This window comes from Capricornis sumatraensis, chromosome 1, assembly GCF_032405125.1.
Source record: "Capricornis sumatraensis isolate serow.1 chromosome 1, serow.2, whole genome shotgun sequence".
NCBI classification, from domain to species: Eukaryota; Metazoa; Chordata; class Mammalia; order Artiodactyla; family Bovidae; genus Capricornis; species Capricornis sumatraensis.
The window spans coordinates 5199287-5216101 of NC_091069.1; the positions used below are offsets into that span (position 1 = coordinate 5199287).

Consider the following 16815-nt stretch of genomic DNA (forward strand, 5'->3'; position numbering starts at 1 on the left):
CCCCCCTGCTTGGGTGGGGAAGAGGAGGGGAGCTGGAGCAGTCACACCATCTGCTGGGCTGCTGTGAATCCCAGGGCTGGCACTGCCCGTGAGGACTGGTACCCAGAGCCCCGGAGCTCCGCGTCGAGCAGCTCCAGCTGAGGAGAGAGGCGCACCAGCCCTCTGTGGATTTGTGGCCACTCTGGTCCCTAAGAAGGGCTTCCTGCAGCTCTGGCTGGTGGACAGACAGCTGCGAGGCCGGGTTTGGTTTGACTGCCCTCGTGAACGAAGGTCAGGCCTTGCTCCTCTCTCTAGTCCAGGGTGCAGGGGGCTCCTAGATAACTGCAAGGGCGAATCCTGAATCTGATCCTGCCCGCAGCCTGAAGGTCTTTGATGAGAGGATCGAGCCTTGGCCCCTGATAAGCCCAGCACTAGGAGACAGAGTGACACGCCTGTAATAGAGGTGCTGTGTCATTTATTTGGAAGGGTTTTCTGGTCTTTTTAGCACTAAATTGCTGAGAAAATTGAAAGGGACTGTATTTTTTTTTTTTAATACACGTACTTCTTTTTCCATTGCATAGAATCATGTTCTCCCTAATTGTCAACCATTTTCAAGTATTTTCTATAAATTTCTGACATTAGCCTAAGAAGGAGTGATTTTTGTGGGGTATTTTTTCGTTGGTCGATTTGTTCATTTGTTGAATTAATGTTTCCCGAGCATCTTCTCTGGGCTACGTACAGTGTTAGCACTGGAGATGCAGGCTTGAGCAGGGCAGGTACAGTCTTCAGCAAGTGTGTTCTTGTTAGGAGATAAACACATAAATAATAAGATGGTTTCAAACCCTGGAAAGTGCTGTGGTAAATAAAGGAAGGCTGCTCATTGGGTTTTTTTTTTTTTTCCCAACAGCTTCATTGAGATAGAATTCACATATCTGACTACGTGACTCCTTTAAAGTGTAGAATTCAAAGTTTTTTTTTATAGTAATTCACTGGGTTGTGTAACGATCACCAGATTCTAATTTTAAAACACTTCTCCCCCACCAAAAGAAACCGCTTAGCCACCAGCAGCCGCTCTCCATCCCTCTCTGCTCGCTTTAGCCGTAGGCAACCTCTCATCTATTAATACTTTCTGTCTCTAGAGATTGGCCAGTTCTGGACGTTGCAGATAAAAGGAATTATACAATATGTGGCCTTTCATGACTGGCTTCTTTCACTTAGCATCATGTTTCTGAGATTCATCCGTGGTGTAGCATATCAGTACATCACTTAAATGTAGTTTTACGCCTGTGTGTTTTATTCATTTTGATGATTGTGAATGGACGCTTCTTACATTTGTTTTGAATGTTCCTTGCTATCGTGTAGAAATAGAATTGATTCTTGTCTGTGACCTTGTTTATTTTGTATATCAGCTTGTATCCTGTGAGCCTACTGAATTTGTTAGTACTAGTTTCTTAGTGGATTGCTTCGGATTTTTTCGTATACAAAATTATGTCATCTATAGAGAGTTTTATCTTTCCAATCTGGATGGCTTGTGTTGGAGTACAGAATTGAGTAACAGGGACCACAATGGACACCCTTATCTTGTTCCTGATTTTGTTGAGAAACCAAGTTGTCTTTCACTGTGTCCCTGAGGGTTTTGAACACCTTAGTTCTACTTCAGTCTCCACTGACGGCTCTGAGGCCTGACGCATGTCACTTGTTGCAGTTCCCTAACCAGACAATGAGAAGGTCCACTCCAAAGGTCCTTCATTCCCAGTTCTCATGTCCAGCCCTTCTGCGGTTCCACCGTGGTGTCCTTTCATCTTAGCCACTTCCCTTGGACGTTGGTCAGATCATCAGATGAACTCTATAGGGGCTCATGGAAGTATTTGCGTGTCTGTTTTCCACACCCATTTTGACCGCTTTCACTCTAACTTAGAAGGCAATTGCAAAAATTGAAAGGTACAAGCAAAAGAATTTGAATGGATCCATGTTTCCTTTTCTCTGTAACCTCAAACAGTGAAAGGGAAAGATTTGCCAGAGGACAACACTCATTTCCACAGGAGGCGAATGAACCACGGCTTCTTCCCACTCTGCCTCTAACAGTCAGTACCTCCTCTGTTTTCAGACTCTCAGCGTTCTCATCTCTCCTCCTTCACCATGAAGCTGAAGGACAAATTCCACTCGCCCAAAATCAAGAGGACACCATCAAAGAAGGGAAAACCAGCCGAGGTGTCTGTGAAGATTTCAGAGAAGCCCATGAACAAAGTAAGCTGACTCCAGGTGTTTCTCCTGGCCTTCACCTGCTTTGAGCAATGTGTTTGTGCTGTTTCTGAGTTCATGCCCTGGGGACTGAGCTTTCAGTACAGAGCGCCTTTCCTGTAGCGCTCCACGGTTCCAGCTGGGGCCTGCCATGTCCTTGTGAAATAGAAACCTTTAGGATGGGTGAGTGTTTCTCCCATTAATAAGAGTCCAGATTGGTTGGCTAAAACAGTTCTTTTCCAGATGTCACCCTCTGGGCATTTAACGCAGCTCAGAGCATCACATTCACACCCCAGGACGCAGCCTCCATGCCCCTAGAGAGGCCCATGTTGCCCCCCGACACACACACGTAGATTTGTGATGTCCAGAACATCCATCATTTGGTTCCAGGGTCCACGCTCTGAAACTTGCTAAACCCTTGAAACCCAGCTGAATATGCCCTCAAACACCAGGAACCTCGACAGGGCCAGTCAAGCCAGATGTGTTGCAGCAGCTGTTGATTTTCATCAACCCCTTCCCTTCAGCTTAAAACGGCCATTTCAAGCTCTGTAGGAATCCAGGTTTCCTCTCTTCCAGGAGGCAACAGACAGATTTCTGCCAGAGGGCTACCCTATCCCCTTGGATCTGGAGCAGCAGGCAGTTGAGTTTATGTCCACCAGTGCTGTGGCTTCCAGGTCTCAAAGGCAGAAGGTCAGTGTGACGCTAAGAACAATTGGGTTTGCCTTGCCTTCTACTGCAGAATCCTGGCCCATGGTTTTGGGGATGGAAAAAAAAAATTCTGTTGCAATATCATTGTGTTCAGTTGGGTGGCAACTGTGGGCTTAATTGTTCAGGAAACAGTCCAAGGAGCCGTGGATAAAAGTCAAAGTTAATCCAGGCCTTCGTGGTCTTTGGAGCAAAGCAAGCCCAGTGCTCCACGGTGAAAGCTTGGGGATTCGGGGACTGGTTTGGGTGTGCTGCTTGGGTCCAACGGGTTCGGGGGGAACGGGTGAGTCTCATCTCTTAAGACCAGCTGTTCTTTCCTAGAGCTGCTAAGATGCTCTGGACAGTTGAGAAGAGGAAGGGCATGTAAAGTGTATGGTCTCTTTAAATGTCTCACGAGACTCCTGAGCGTGATGAGATAGCACAGAACCAGTGTCTCATAGCCAGGGATTCCTTTTGTCCTTCTAACATTTACCAAGCCTTTTCTTAGCCCCATGCTCAGTGCTTTCACTCATTCCCTTACTTAATTCTCATTATAACCCTGGGAGGTGGAAACTTAAATTTTGCAGACAAGGAAACTAGGGCTATGGAGCAAAGCCATACAAAAAGCGGTGACCCAGAGATTGAAACACAGGCCACCAGACATCAAGTCGAAACTCTGATGATGTTACGTCTACTTTTTATGAAAATTTATTTTTTAATACCTAAAAAACCTAATGCTAATCCCCACACATAACTGAACATAAAAACAAAATTAAACTCAGCGAGATAAAATAAAGACAAGCCTGTCAGATAAGTAGATTCTCAATTCTTTAGTAGCTCTCCACAGTGTAGTTTATAGAACTGTTGTCACAGCTCAGCTGTCAATTTAACACCACTAGCGAACACTGCCCTGTTACATAAACACATAGTTGTTGAATTTTGCAGTGTGCTTCCTCTTGTTTTTGTGTTGACCAGCAGAATATCTTAAAATACTAGTTAAAAGTAGGGAAAATCAAGGTTTTCAGTCCAGAGTCTTTCACTGAATCATTTTCCCTGCCCCATCTGTCAACAAAAAGAACCTAGAGAGCAAGAATGAAATGAACGTTGTTTACCAGCCTGACCTGAATTCCAGATTGAAGAGAGGAGTAAAGTGCAGGATTTGGTCTGTGCCACAATTATTATTTTTTTTAATTACAATCTGTTTAGCAACCCCTTGGAGCTGGGTTTTATATGGAACACCAAGAAGAGTGTCAGTTGTCATCTGACACCGTCCAGGGAGCCCAGAGCAAAATGACACACTAAACACTGTTTTGCTAGTGATCTCTGATAGGAGACTGTTTCAGCCGCTCACTTCTTGGCATTTCCACCCCCTCTTTCTTCTTTATTCCAAGAGAAATGATAGAGGAAACTTGATGTTCAAGTACCCTATCCTTAGTGGGGGTTCCTGCAGACTCCAGGGCACAGCTGTCAATGTCTGGAGACAGTTTTGGTTGTCACAACCAGGAGGCTGAAGCAGGTGCTCCTGGCGTCTGGTAGGTAGAGGCCAGGGATGCTGGTAGGCGTTGTGCAATGCACAGGACAGCACCTCCCCCAACCCCCACAACAAAGCATCATCTGTCCTAAAATGCCCATGCCGTGGCTGAGAAACTGTTCTCTAGGAGGGAGCTGTATAGATCCTCCCCCAAGGAAGAGCATCAGCCTGGTTCTTGGTCATCACCCTTTAAGAAGGGTGGAGTTTCCGTGCCCTGTCACCTGCATGATCCAGAGTGAGCTCAAACATGGAGGCCCACAGTCAGGACCGGAGGTGTTGGGGGTCTGCCTGCCAGGGTGTGAGCGTAGCTGACTCTGTCGGAGATATCTTACCATAGCCTGTCATCTGCTGTCATCCTTAACTATGACTTACTAACTCTCTTACAACTTAGTGTTTCTGTGTATAGTCTCCTTGTTCCCAGGATGTTACCTGGGAAGCTGCAGCTCAGGTAGACAGGAAGAGATTCGGATTCACCCACAACTTCCTGTGGGTCTCCTGTGCCGGGCCCTGTCCTGAGTGGCATCACACGCTGTCTTCCTTCTCACCTTGACTGCACACACAAGCTTTCACTGTTCCTGGTATACAGAAAGTGTGGGCTCAGGGCCAAGGTTGCTTAATCAGAATCTGCTATTCCCTTAACTTTATGAAATGCTTCCACAAATATTCTCCCCGAGCACCCCCACAAGCCTCCTTAGCCCACCCAGAGCAGGCATTAGTCTTCCCATTTTGCACACGAGGAGCCTGAAGCCCAGTGGTGCCTTTGGATCACAGCCTCCCCCAGCACCTCTGGCCTCGGGTGGTTTCCAGGTCTGTCTGTGCCACGGTGGCCCCTAACCCCCTGACGCACGAGGCCGTGTGCAGGTGGATGCCCCTGCCTCTCCAAGGCCCTGGCCTCAGGTTCCTGGTTCCTGGGGGTGCTTCTTCTGGGTGTCTCATTGTAAACTCTTGACTGCTGGCTGCGTTTTGTGAGAAGCCATAGTTTTAACAGCTGGAGGGCGGGGGGAATGCATAGCATTCAGAGGCCACTGAGTCAGGGAGTGGAATCTGCTGGAGCGTTAATGGATGAAACCTGACTCTGCGAGGTATCACGCCTCTGTTAGGAGCCCAGGGCAGCCCGGTTTGATCTCTCTGCAAATGACAGGAGAATTCTCTGTTGTGAAACACCTGCTGCTTTGGAGGCCTCCCATCTTCAGGTCAGCCCCTTTCTCCCTAGCGAACCTGGGGACACATTTTCGTAAAACATTTCCGGCCTCCTCCCCCTGTTTCGTCATGCTGGCGCCTGAGGAGTCCTGAGGTGCTGAGATGGCAGTGTTGTGGCCGTCATCCTCTTGCCCAACCAGCCAGTGTGGTTTTAGTCATGTTTGATGTCTGCACGGCGCCATGATTCCTTCAGACTGAGGTTCCTCTCAGCTCCGGGTAGGCCTAGCCAAAGCAGAGTGCTCTTGCCTTGAGCTAGAGAAGCAAGTGCCTGGCCCTTGGAAACAGACAGTAAATAAAGGTGTCAGTTGGTAAAAAGAGAAAAATAAAGTGAGGGCAGAGAGACCCATGCTGGGAATGGGAGCATGATACCCTAGTGCTCTACGGAACACCTTTGGGGAAGGTGTTCTGAGAGGAGCTGAGAGGAGCTAAATCAAGGCTCTGAGAGTCGTCCCACAAAGGAACTAATGACTTCTTAATTCCATTTATATGGTTTTTCTTTGATATTCCCATGAAATCCACTATTTAACAATTTAATTTAAAATGACGTTCCTCATTATTTTAAAAGAACTAGTGTTCAGAATCATAATCACTTTATTATGTATCACTTTTTTATGTATTTGTATAGTTTTAAATCTCCTTTTTTAAGAAATTATCTTCTTGTTCTTGGTGGGTTTTGTTTATGTAGTCTCTGGAGCTCAAAGAGCCCATAGGTGGAAGTTTTCCTCACTTGTACTATCCTTAATTTGCCCTGGGCAAGTAATCGATTCTACTCAAATGGATTATCCATTTTTGGATTTATCTATTTTAACAATTATTCTTGGTTTCCCTTTCCCTGCCAGCCAGCTGAGACCTGGGTTGTTGACCTCAGGGTCAGTGTAAGGAGTGTGTTTACCCACTGACTGTGGATTCAAGGTACTCCACAGTCAAAGAGGAAAGACTTGGGTGTGGGAATGTGAATGCCGGCAGGTCCAGGGCTCTGTGTTTTTATTTTCTTCCTTGGTGAGCTTTCCTCGGGAGCAGAGATACTCTGGATGCTGTTAGCGGTTGCGGCAGGAGCAGTGCCTGAATTTCTGCTGTCTGTCCAGCTTCCTCACCCTTTCACCCCAGGGCTTCCAGGTCCTTTGGGAGTGCCATCTCATCTCATTGAGAGGGCACTGCATCTGCAGGTCAAATGTGGGAATCTAACAAGGAGTCCTGGAGAATGGGCTTTGAGCACTAATGCCTCTGACCAATCTCACATAGCCCTCAGGACCTTGAAAGGCCTGGGGTTTCTCAGTTTGATTTCCTGGATAGACATGCACAGTACCCAAGCATCCTACAGCCATCAGCAAATCAGTCCTCACGGTACTTGGTGAGATTAGCGGTGATAGTTCCATGTAGTGGTGGAGGAGACCCTGGGCGAGTCTGTCTCTGTCTAGGAAGGGACTTAGGAATACCTAAACTACTTTTCTCCATCCAGCTCCTTCTTCTGCCCCAAGTCTGGCCTCTGTATCCTGATTGCAGTCCTTAGGGAAACAATTTGACTTAGTTTCTGCAGCAAGAATCCCTTTCCAGTGGCATCAATCTCAAAGTGGTCTACAGGAAATTTTATTCATTTCTTTTAAAGTCACTCCCTTTAATCTCTCTCCTCCCTCCTTATGCTTAACATTTCCTTTCAGAACCTGAGCTGGCTGGAGGAGAAAGAGAAGGAAGTTGTCAGTGCCTTGCGCTACTTTAAGACCATTGTGGACAAAATGGCTATTGATAAGAAGGTCCTGGAGATGCTCCCGGGGTCCGCCAGCAAGGTGCTGGAGGCCATCTTACCCCTGGTGCAGAGCGACCCTCGAATTCAGCACAGGTGAGTTGCTCTGGGCCGTGTTAGAGCTGTGGAGGCATAGTGGCACCTTGGTTTGGGGGCCATTCACACCCAACATTTCTACGAACAGCGAGGAGTGCCAGGAGGAAAAGGAGCACTCCAGTCCCTGCCCCCAGCCTTGCCCCATGGTCTCCGCCTGGTTTTTCCCCAAGGTTGAGGTCATTGTTACTCATGAGGCCTCGACACTGAGTGAAGCTCACCACCACTGCTGGGGGGTAGCCGCTGGGTAAGCCTATGGTTTTTTTTTCATACTAGCTGGCTCATTGGCAATCATCCCATTGATTTGGACACATTTTCCCCAGTTCCCTGTGTTAACCATAGTTTATTGTGACACCAAATCCTGCCAGTATTTAGCTGCTTAGAGATCTTGACCGCTTACATTATTAAGTCAAAAGAGGTAGAGAGGAGTCCCAGTAGAGCATGGACTAGTGAAACATTGAGTTGTATCAAGCCAGGTCCTCCCAGACGGCAGCTGGATTCATTGGAAGCCAGGTACAGGGATGGTGTCAGCTTTTGTTGGGTAATGCTTTTTTTTTTTGCTAGAGTTCATTTTCCTCTGAAAGGTTAGTCAGCGGCTTGCCTCTCAGTTTGTTGTTAACCACAGAATGAAAAGCAATATTGAATGTAACCTTCAGTGAAGACTTCTCACGAGAGGCTGTCAGATGCCTGCTGGCTTTGTTTTCCTTCCCTGGTGCCTGTCCGGAATAAACATCTCTCTGTTTCAGTTCCTCAGGATGGGTTAGTGTCCTTGTAGCCCCACGGGGCTAAGCGTTCATGAACCGCTATCAGAACTTGGCAATGAAGGGCATAGTTTTCTTCTTTTGGGAGATAAAGCAAGCAGTATCTTCATTTCCAAGAAGCTACCTGCCCTGGGGTTTCTGCTGACCCCTGTAGATTGTGCTGACCCCTCTCTTCTGGCTTCTGCTGATGGTCTTCTGGCTGGAAGCTCACTGGACCCAGTTGGTGGGGAAGGATACAGTGTTGTTAGGGCTTTGCCCAGTTGTCTTCACTTTCCACAGCAGGCTGCCATCATGTACCCAAGCCTCTGGGGTAGCCAGTAGCTTTGGTGCCTTGTTCAGAGGCCCATGGAGGCCTCTGTGAGACAAATGCTGTGCTTTCCCAGTAGGTCCCCAGTGCCCAGCTTGTGGACGGGCCCGGTGCGGCTCTCCTTGGAGGGAATGTGCCTAACGGGAAGCTGGTTTCAAGCGCATAGACAGCTTTCTATGAAATGCTCTGATAGACTTCTCATGGGCTGGGCCCACCATGGGAGAGTTCAGATCTGGTTGAAAACACCAACTCCCCCACTGTCTGACCAGGTGCCAATTTTATGGAGGGCGAGTTACAAGAGAGTCACTAAACTTCCTGGGGGAGGAGACGCTGGGGCCAGACCTGAAGTCAAGGCAAGTGCTGGATGGGCACTGGGGGCAGGAGAAGACGACCAGAGGAACCAGGGCAGCAGGCAGGTGTGTCCCAGGAGGGAAGAGACTCGCAGGCATGTGAGTGGAATGTGACCACATGGGCGCCAACTGCTGGAGCCCCACACCCACCACCTCGTGTGCCCCCCTCCGGAGAGTCAGCATGGCTACCTTCGCCAAGTCCTATGGGAGCGCTGGCCCGGCGCTGCTGCCCGGCCTCGCGACCCCAAGTGTCGGCCAACAGCTCTGCTGGGGACGCTACTTTCTAGACACACAAGCTCTGGGAGACTTGATCGAGTGATATGACAGTGGTCTGGGGTGTGTTTCTGTCTGTGGGGAGGTTTCATAATTACTTAACATCTATAACCATTTCCTTAAGGGGAAAAGAGAAATGCCTGGGTGCGGCCGTAAGGAACAATGGTTTTTTCCCTTTCTTTTTTTCCTGGTAGTCCTTCGGTTAATACCGTTTAAGGGATATTTTTCCTCCTGAAATTTTTCAAAAGCCAACTGATGATATTTTTATTGCTCTCCCTGACATGATCGAAAATACTCCCTCAAATGTTTTGTCAGCTTCCGTCCACAATCTCATTCCTCCTGGCACGTTTGTTGGTTACGTGTGTGTTAGTTGCTCAGTCATGTCCAATTCTTTGCAACCCTGTGGACTGAGCCCTCCAGGCTCCTCTGTCCGTGGGATTCTCCAGGCAAGAATACTGGAGTGGGTTGCCATGCCCTCCTCCAGGGGATCTTCCTGACCCAGGAATCGAACCTGTGTTTCCTGCATTGGCAAGTGTATTCTTGACTGCTGAGCCCCCCGGGAAGCCTGTTTGTTGACTGGGAGGGTGTTATCCTGCCTGCTCTGTGGGTGGGGTTCCAGCAGGCAGACTGTTGGCTACCCTTCTCCCCTGTTCCCAGGGCAGTGGTGACGGGCCTATGAACAAGCAGCTGGCTGCTTCTTGTGGGCAATGAACGGAGGTGTGAGAGCAGGATCCCTGCTCGCCCTCCGTGTAGATGGCTTTGCTCCGTTTTGGAAGCAGATGAACTGGTCCTCTGGACATTTTTATGGTACAGGACCCTCCTTCCTTTTTTAATGTCCTTCCTGTTACGTTTAGACACAGGACTATTCTTCCTCCAAGCTAACGATGTGAAGGGTGGACCCAATTACTGATATTTTTAGGTGCTCTCAGGAAAATGTTAACATCCAGTGCAGGTAGGAATTGAGCATCACATAAAAGTGACCCCGCCCACCTCTTTCCTCTAATTATTGCCAGGTGCTGTGGTGGCATCTGCTTAGGCGGGGGTGGGAGGCCAGTCTTTGTTTAAAAAGGCCTCATCTGGCCTTGCCTGGGAGGAGAGGCAGACGGCTAGGAGCACCTTCCCTTTCAAGACCACGTCACCTATGATCCAGGCCCCAGGAAAGTCTAGGAGTGTTGTTCTACTCTCCTAGTCGTCCTTCCTAAGAGAATAGGTGTGACACTGGATACTCAGCATTTGTATCATCCTCTAAAGCAGCCAGACCCTGGCTTTCTTGTGGCTGCCTTTTCACATTTTTCTTTTTTGTAATGGGACTTGGGGAGTTCGCTTTCAGTCTTTCTGACTCTGCTTCTCCCCCCGCTGGAACACGCACGGGGTAGAGTGAACGGCAGAATAGGAGACCAGTCTCCTGGAAATTCTCTTCCTCCTCATCTGATTCTGAAGAGCTTCTTGTTCGAGCCTTGTTTGGTTCAGGTGTTTTTTTTTTTTTTTTAATGACTTTATTTTTAGAAGCTGTTTTAATCACCTTACAATATTATGTATTTTTCTTACAATTATATCTGTGGAGAAAAAGCGTACCTTTGGCTGCTAAATATCAGCTTCTTTTTTTTTTTTTAATGGAAGAGGTAGCAGTCCACAAATTTTCTACTTTTGCTCTTCTTCTATTGTAATACATAATATTCAAAATAGAAAAATAATTCCTTCCATAAATCCTCAGGATAATCATCTTTAGTTATTTTAGAAATATGTGTAAGGTATAAAACATCTTCATTTTGGCCCCGACTCTACAATTGTTAGGACTTCCAAAAGTACTTGCAGCTTGTTTTGTGTTGTTGTGAAGTTGATACCTCTCCCACCACCACAGGCCACCTCGCCTCTGACTTATCCTTCTTAAAATACCCTTCATTAGTGCATTCCTCTGACTTCGCAACCATGGTTTATTGCAGGGGATGACAAAGCCAAGCCAATGTTAGGAATTCTAGTAAATTTCAGGTCTCATATTTCAAGGTTATTCCTTGAGACTTCCCTTGTTGGAAATGGTGTTCCAGTGGTTAAGACTTCACTCTTCTACTGCAGCGGGCACAGGTTCAATCCCTGGTCTTGGAACTAAGATACAAAAAAAAATTTTTTTAATCAAAGTAAAGCTGTTCTCTAAAAGATCCTGCCTGCTAAAATCCCACAAACCTGTTGGTTCCTCATGACACATATGGGTTTTTACTTTCTTAACACCAAAACGTTTTGCATTGGAGTAGACCTAATTATTGGTGATAGTTTCAGGTGAAGAAGGAAAGGACTCAGCCATACGTATACGTGTATGCATTCTTCCCCAAGCCCTCCTCCTATCCAGGCTGAAGCTTAGGTTCTCAGTGTGTCATTACAGAAAGAATTCAGTGAGAGACAAAGTGATAGGTGAAAAGTGAAGTTGCTCAGTCGTGTCCGACTCTTTATGATCCCATGGACTGTAGGCTACCAGGCTCCTCCGTCCGTGGAATTTTCCAGGCAAGAGTACAGGAGTGGGTTGCCATTTCCTTCTCCAGGGGTTCTTCCCAACCCAGGGATCAACCCAGGTCTCCCACATTCCAGGCAGACACTTTACCGTCTGAGCTACCAGGGAAGCCCAAGTGATAGGTAAGAAGTGGATTTATTTAGAGAGAAATATACTCCATAGAGTATGGGCCGTCTCGGAAGATGAGAGCAGCCTGTGAGTTTTTATCTAATTCAGAATAAGTGTACAACACTCTGACCTACTCGGAGGAGAGGAAGGTGGACCATTCCTTGAGAGATGTTATCAGAATCTCGTGGAGGATGTGCAGTTTGAAAAAGCACATAAACTCTCGTTGTGGAATTTTTATACGTTGTAGTTGAGAAATGAAAAAAAAAAGCTTAGACCAGAATATAAAGCTCCACAAAATCTTCATCAGATATAAGGAAATAGGTTCAGGGAGGAAAAGTGTATTTATTAAAAGGAGGTGCAAATTTTATAGAAAGGACTGAGAAACCCGAGTCGCTGAGAAACTAGGTCTGTGCTAAACAGAAGACTTAAAGTGATGGCCGTACTGTGGAGTTTTAACATTCTCTTGAAAATCTCCTCCTGCCTCCAGCTCAGCCCTGTCCTCCTGCTACAGCCGAGTGTACCAAAGTCTCGCCAACCTCATCCGTTGGTCTGACCAAGTGATGCTGGAAGGCGTGAACTCAGAAGATAAAGAGATGGTGACAACTGTGAAAGGGGTCATCAAGGCCGTGCTGGATGGAGTGAAGGTATGTGCGGGTTCCCGGTGGTCCTCAGCAAGGACTGGAGCTGCCTCACTGCCGGCTGTTTGTGTCACAAGAACGCGTTCCTAAACTCCTGAACGTCGGAGTGAACGTCTTCCAGCGTCTCTGCTGTTGGGTGCCACTCTATCTCACAGCTGCTTCTGTCTCTCCTGGGTACACATGCTCTTACAGCCGCATCACCTGTGCCGGACTGGGCCCATAGGTAGAAAGGCTGCCAGAAGCAGGCAGCCTGTGCTGGGCCTTGGGTTGGATCTGCACTGAGCCCTTACACTGCGGCCCTGGCTGTGCACACCTGTCAGCTCGACAAAGGCCAGTGGGAGCTGTTTTTGCGTTGACTCTTAGCAAAACTCCCAGCATGTCAACTGCTACCTTTTCATATTCTAAGACCTTCTTAGTAGAAAAGCAGGATTGAGATGAGTTAGAAGTAAAACTGAAATCTGATGTAATTTGTGAAATTACTACCCAGGGAAGTCAGAAATGGCATAGTAGAAAATTACGAATCATTGTTAAGGTGGGAAGCAAAGTCCTTCTAAGGAAGGTTCTATGGTTCTGAAATTGGGGTCCAAGGGACAAACCCTAATTGAGAAAATAAGTCCCAGTGAATAAGGAGCAAGGCAGAATGTAGGGCAGGAACCAGGTGGGAGCCTGCAGGTCAGGATGAGGGCTGTGAGCAGTGAGTAGGTGTGGGCCCTGCTGTTAGACGAGGCTGTGTGATATCGTGGAAGGAGGGCTAGGCTGGAGCCCACTTAGATTTCACACCCGTGTTCACCTCAACTTACCAGTCTGTGAACTGGAGCAATTTCCTCAAGTGCTCTGAACCTTAGTTAACTCATCTATAAAACACATGTAGTTATGGCACCCTATATCATGGGGCTGTAGGAAGGATTCAATTATTTAATGCATGTAAAGCTTTTAGAACTATGTCTGGCATATGAAGCACTCAGATCTTCGCTGCTGTTTATTATTAATTATGTGGTGCTAGAGGTACGCTTTGCAAATAGACCTCTTGGCTTGAAAAACTGGGTTCTTCTCCTCTCTAGACCCTCCTGTCCAAAATGGCAGCCGGGGCACTTACCCTAGGTCCAAAGACTTCCTTCCCCATTCAGCCATGCTACTAGCCTCCTAAAAGCTGCCTCCTTGCACAGATATTCCCCAGAAGCTCTGGAGAGTAGAGTAAGGACTCCCTGGTGGGTAGAAATTACAAACAGAAGGCTGAGAAAGTGTTGCTTAACGCTCCACCTGCTCTGGAATGAACCGTGTGGACCTGGGTGGCTCCCTGCTCTGTGTGAGCAGGGCTGCTCTGTCTTTGGGGCCTTGCTGGAGCTCACTCGGAGGCGGGCGGGACTGGACGCCATCACAGCATCCTCTGAGAGTTCCCGGTCTCTTCCTCCCCAGAACAGTTAGGCCCTACACCACCAGCTTTGGCCATGAAACGGACAGAGGCAGCCTGTGGTCGCTGCTGTGTAGGGCCTGGTGTCGCTTTCTAGACCTGGCAGCTGGTCACACATTCTCCCATGCGAGCCTCCTGGTCACTCTCTGAGGTCAGCAGGACAAGTGAGACGTGACCGGGGCCACGAGTCACCATCGGGTGTGTGCGCCTCTGCCTCGCCTCTTCCTGTTCAGGCTCCTGGAAATGCTGTTACTGACAAGTGTTATTTCTCAGGTGACACTGTTAAGGTTTCCTTCTACTCATGATCATAATGATATGTTTAAAACCAGTCAGAACGTCACAAATAGAAGAGTTTCCAGGCATGAAGCTTTGTGACATTCCCAGGTGGATTTTCTTTATGGGATCGTGAACACGCCACTGTCAGTTGAAAAGTTGTCTAAAAGAAAATTTATCAGGTTTTTTCAGATTGACCAGGATGAGAAGAGGGGGAGGGAGCAAGAAAGAGACACCTGTTGATTATGAACCTGTCAGTGTCTGAACTTTTCCACAATTGTCCCTAAAATATTTTAAGCAGAACAGAGATTCTCTCAGTGAGGAGCTCGGGAAATTTAGATTTGTTTCTTTTATTCAAGAAGCCATCAGTGAGAATCCCCTGTGTGCTGGGTAGTGTGGTGGAATTAGGAAGCTGAAACTGGCAGTCCCTGACCTGCTGGAGGTCACAGCCTAAAGGTGGGAAGGGCACCGGCCAAAGACCCGCAATTGTGTAATTAGTTACAGTAGGACTAGGGCTGTAGAGGAGAACAGGCGTGAGGTCTTACTTGGGTCTTGGGGAACCTTCATGTTTCAGGGTGATCAGAGATGCTTCCCCAGGGATGCCCCCACGGGCAGGCTGAAGCCTGTAGGATAAGCAGGAGCTGGCCTGCGTCACGAAGGGATGTCTGTGGTTGGAGTCAGTCAGGACAGCAGGGACAATCCAGAACCTGTGGTGCTGGCATTTCTTGTTAAGGTCTAAGTTGTCATAACACTGACAATTGACTCCCCACTTAACTCAAAGGCCCTCTCTCCCCATTTGCTGTAGGAACCACCTCCAGCCCAGGACTTGGCTGTTGGAGGACTGAGTTTCTCGAGGTCAAACAGATAACGCAAGTTTGTCCTTTCAAAACCAAGACCCCAGCTCTTCCTCGTTTCGCCTTTCCAGCGTTCCTTCTCCTCTCGTGTCTCTCTGGAGTCTTCTTTACCTCTTCAGATCCTCTTGGATCTCCCTGCTGAGCCCCCCAGCTTTTTCTCCAACAGCACACACAGACACACAGACACACACAGACACACACAGACACACACACACACTCACTCACTCACTCAGTTTTTTGATTGAGGGAAAGAAAAAAGCCGTCTTGCACTGACCTGGGGGGAAAACTTTGGAATACCCACAGTTCTGGTGACCTTTGATAATTACCAACCAAAACTGTGCTTGTGTACCAGACTCACCTTGAATAAGGTGAATATTTTGAAAGAAATATTTTCCTGACTGTATGAGCTAGGGGTAGATTTGACTACAAATAAATCCAAAATAATCCTGGCTTCAAGAGGTAGAACTTTATTTCTCCTTCACGCGTAAGAAGCCTAGCGATAGGCACTCCAAGGCCAGGGTGGCATTTTCACAGACTGGCCAGGATGTGGTCTCCTGCCCTGCTCTCTTACCATCATAACACACGGACTCCACTTCCTGGGGCAGAATGGCTGTTCAGTCTCCATCGATCACAGCTACTAGCAAGGAGGAGAAGAGGATAGGCAGTTGTGCTTTCTCCGTTTGCTGGCCCTCACTCCAAGGCCTCACAGACTCTCACCTTTCATTGGCCAGAGCTTAGTCATATGCCCGAGTGAAATTCTGTTAGCAAAGAAGAGCAGATACTGTGGGGCACCGGGCTGTCTCTGCCACACTGACATTTAAGATCAGCCATCACTTTTATTCCCTGTTCAGCCTATTTTAAAATTTTTTATTATGACAAAGTTTAGACATTTGCAAAAAGAGAACAGTGTAATGAAGCCTCATCACAGAGCTTCCACGGTTGGCCAGTCTTGTTCCTTCCAGACCTCTTCCTGCTCCTCTGGTTTATTTGGAAGTGAATTTGAGACATCCTAACATCCGTTCATCTGTAAATACCTTAACACATAGCTTCAGGGCAAGGTACACTTTCTGCGAAGGGCCAGAGAGATGTTTTAGGTTTCTGTGGCTATGGTTGGTTTCTGCTGCATATTGGCCTGTTGCATAGTCCTTGTTTTTTGTTTTAATTTCATTTTTTGAAACAAAGCATTTTTACCTTGAGAGCCTTACAGAAGTGTCAGGGGAGTGTGTAATTTCCTCGGTTCTGTCTCATCACAACAAACATTTGAAGCGATGGACGTTAAAGCCCTCGGTGCATCACAGCTCTCGGACAGTGTTACAGCTCCGTGTTACAGCTCCGTTTTGTTTAGAAAACAAAGGAAAATACATCCTCGAGGAGTGAGGGCACGCGGACCCAAAAGAGAAAAGAGAGAGAAAAAGGGCGTGCGTGCAGAGGAGAAAGACAACCCCCGCTCCTGCCCTTTGGATCTTCTTTCTACACGTTTTTCCCGCCCCTGGGCCTGCCCTATGTAAATCGGGCCAACCAGGAGCACTGCTCTGCCTGAGGTCCTCGCTCCAGTCCTCAGACGGACCTTCCTTTTCTCTATTTTCGCGGGCTTTTCCCTTGCTTGTCTTTTAGCCACCACTGTTCTGGACTCCGTTGTCCTATGCTAACTACCTAACAGAAGCAAGCCCTTGGCTGGATTTGGCCTGCAGGGAGTAACTTGCTGTTTCCAATCAGTTTGTTTTTCAATTTCATATCCAAATAAATTCCACACACTGTTATTCATTAATAGGTGTCTAAAGTTCTCCCTTCTCTGTAGTTTTATCCTTGCAACTTATTTGTGTGTGTGTTTAAGGAAGGGTTGTTTCTCCTGAAAGTCTCCCACACTC

General features: G+C 47.5%; 1 protein-coding gene across 6 annotated transcripts in view; it reads left to right on the forward strand.

The window, feature by feature from the left end:
- Positions 1–16815, forward strand: part of RAPGEF1 (Rap guanine nucleotide exchange factor 1) — a 136149-nt gene that overhangs the window by 67976 nt on the left and 51358 nt on the right. For 4 of the 6 annotated variants that reach the window (XM_068974869.1, XM_068974908.1, XM_068974890.1 and 1 more), the window contains exons 2-5: positions 2087–2226; positions 2797–2910; positions 7294–7472; positions 12259–12415. In XM_068974869.1, the coding sequence (XP_068830970.1) occupies positions 2087–2226; positions 2797–2910; positions 7294–7472; positions 12259–12415 (590 nt within the window). The remainder of the gene's footprint in view (positions 1–2086; positions 2227–2796; positions 2911–7293; positions 7473–12258; positions 12416–16815) is intronic. The other 2 variants (XM_068974880.1, XM_068974917.1) reach the window with 1 other exon arrangement.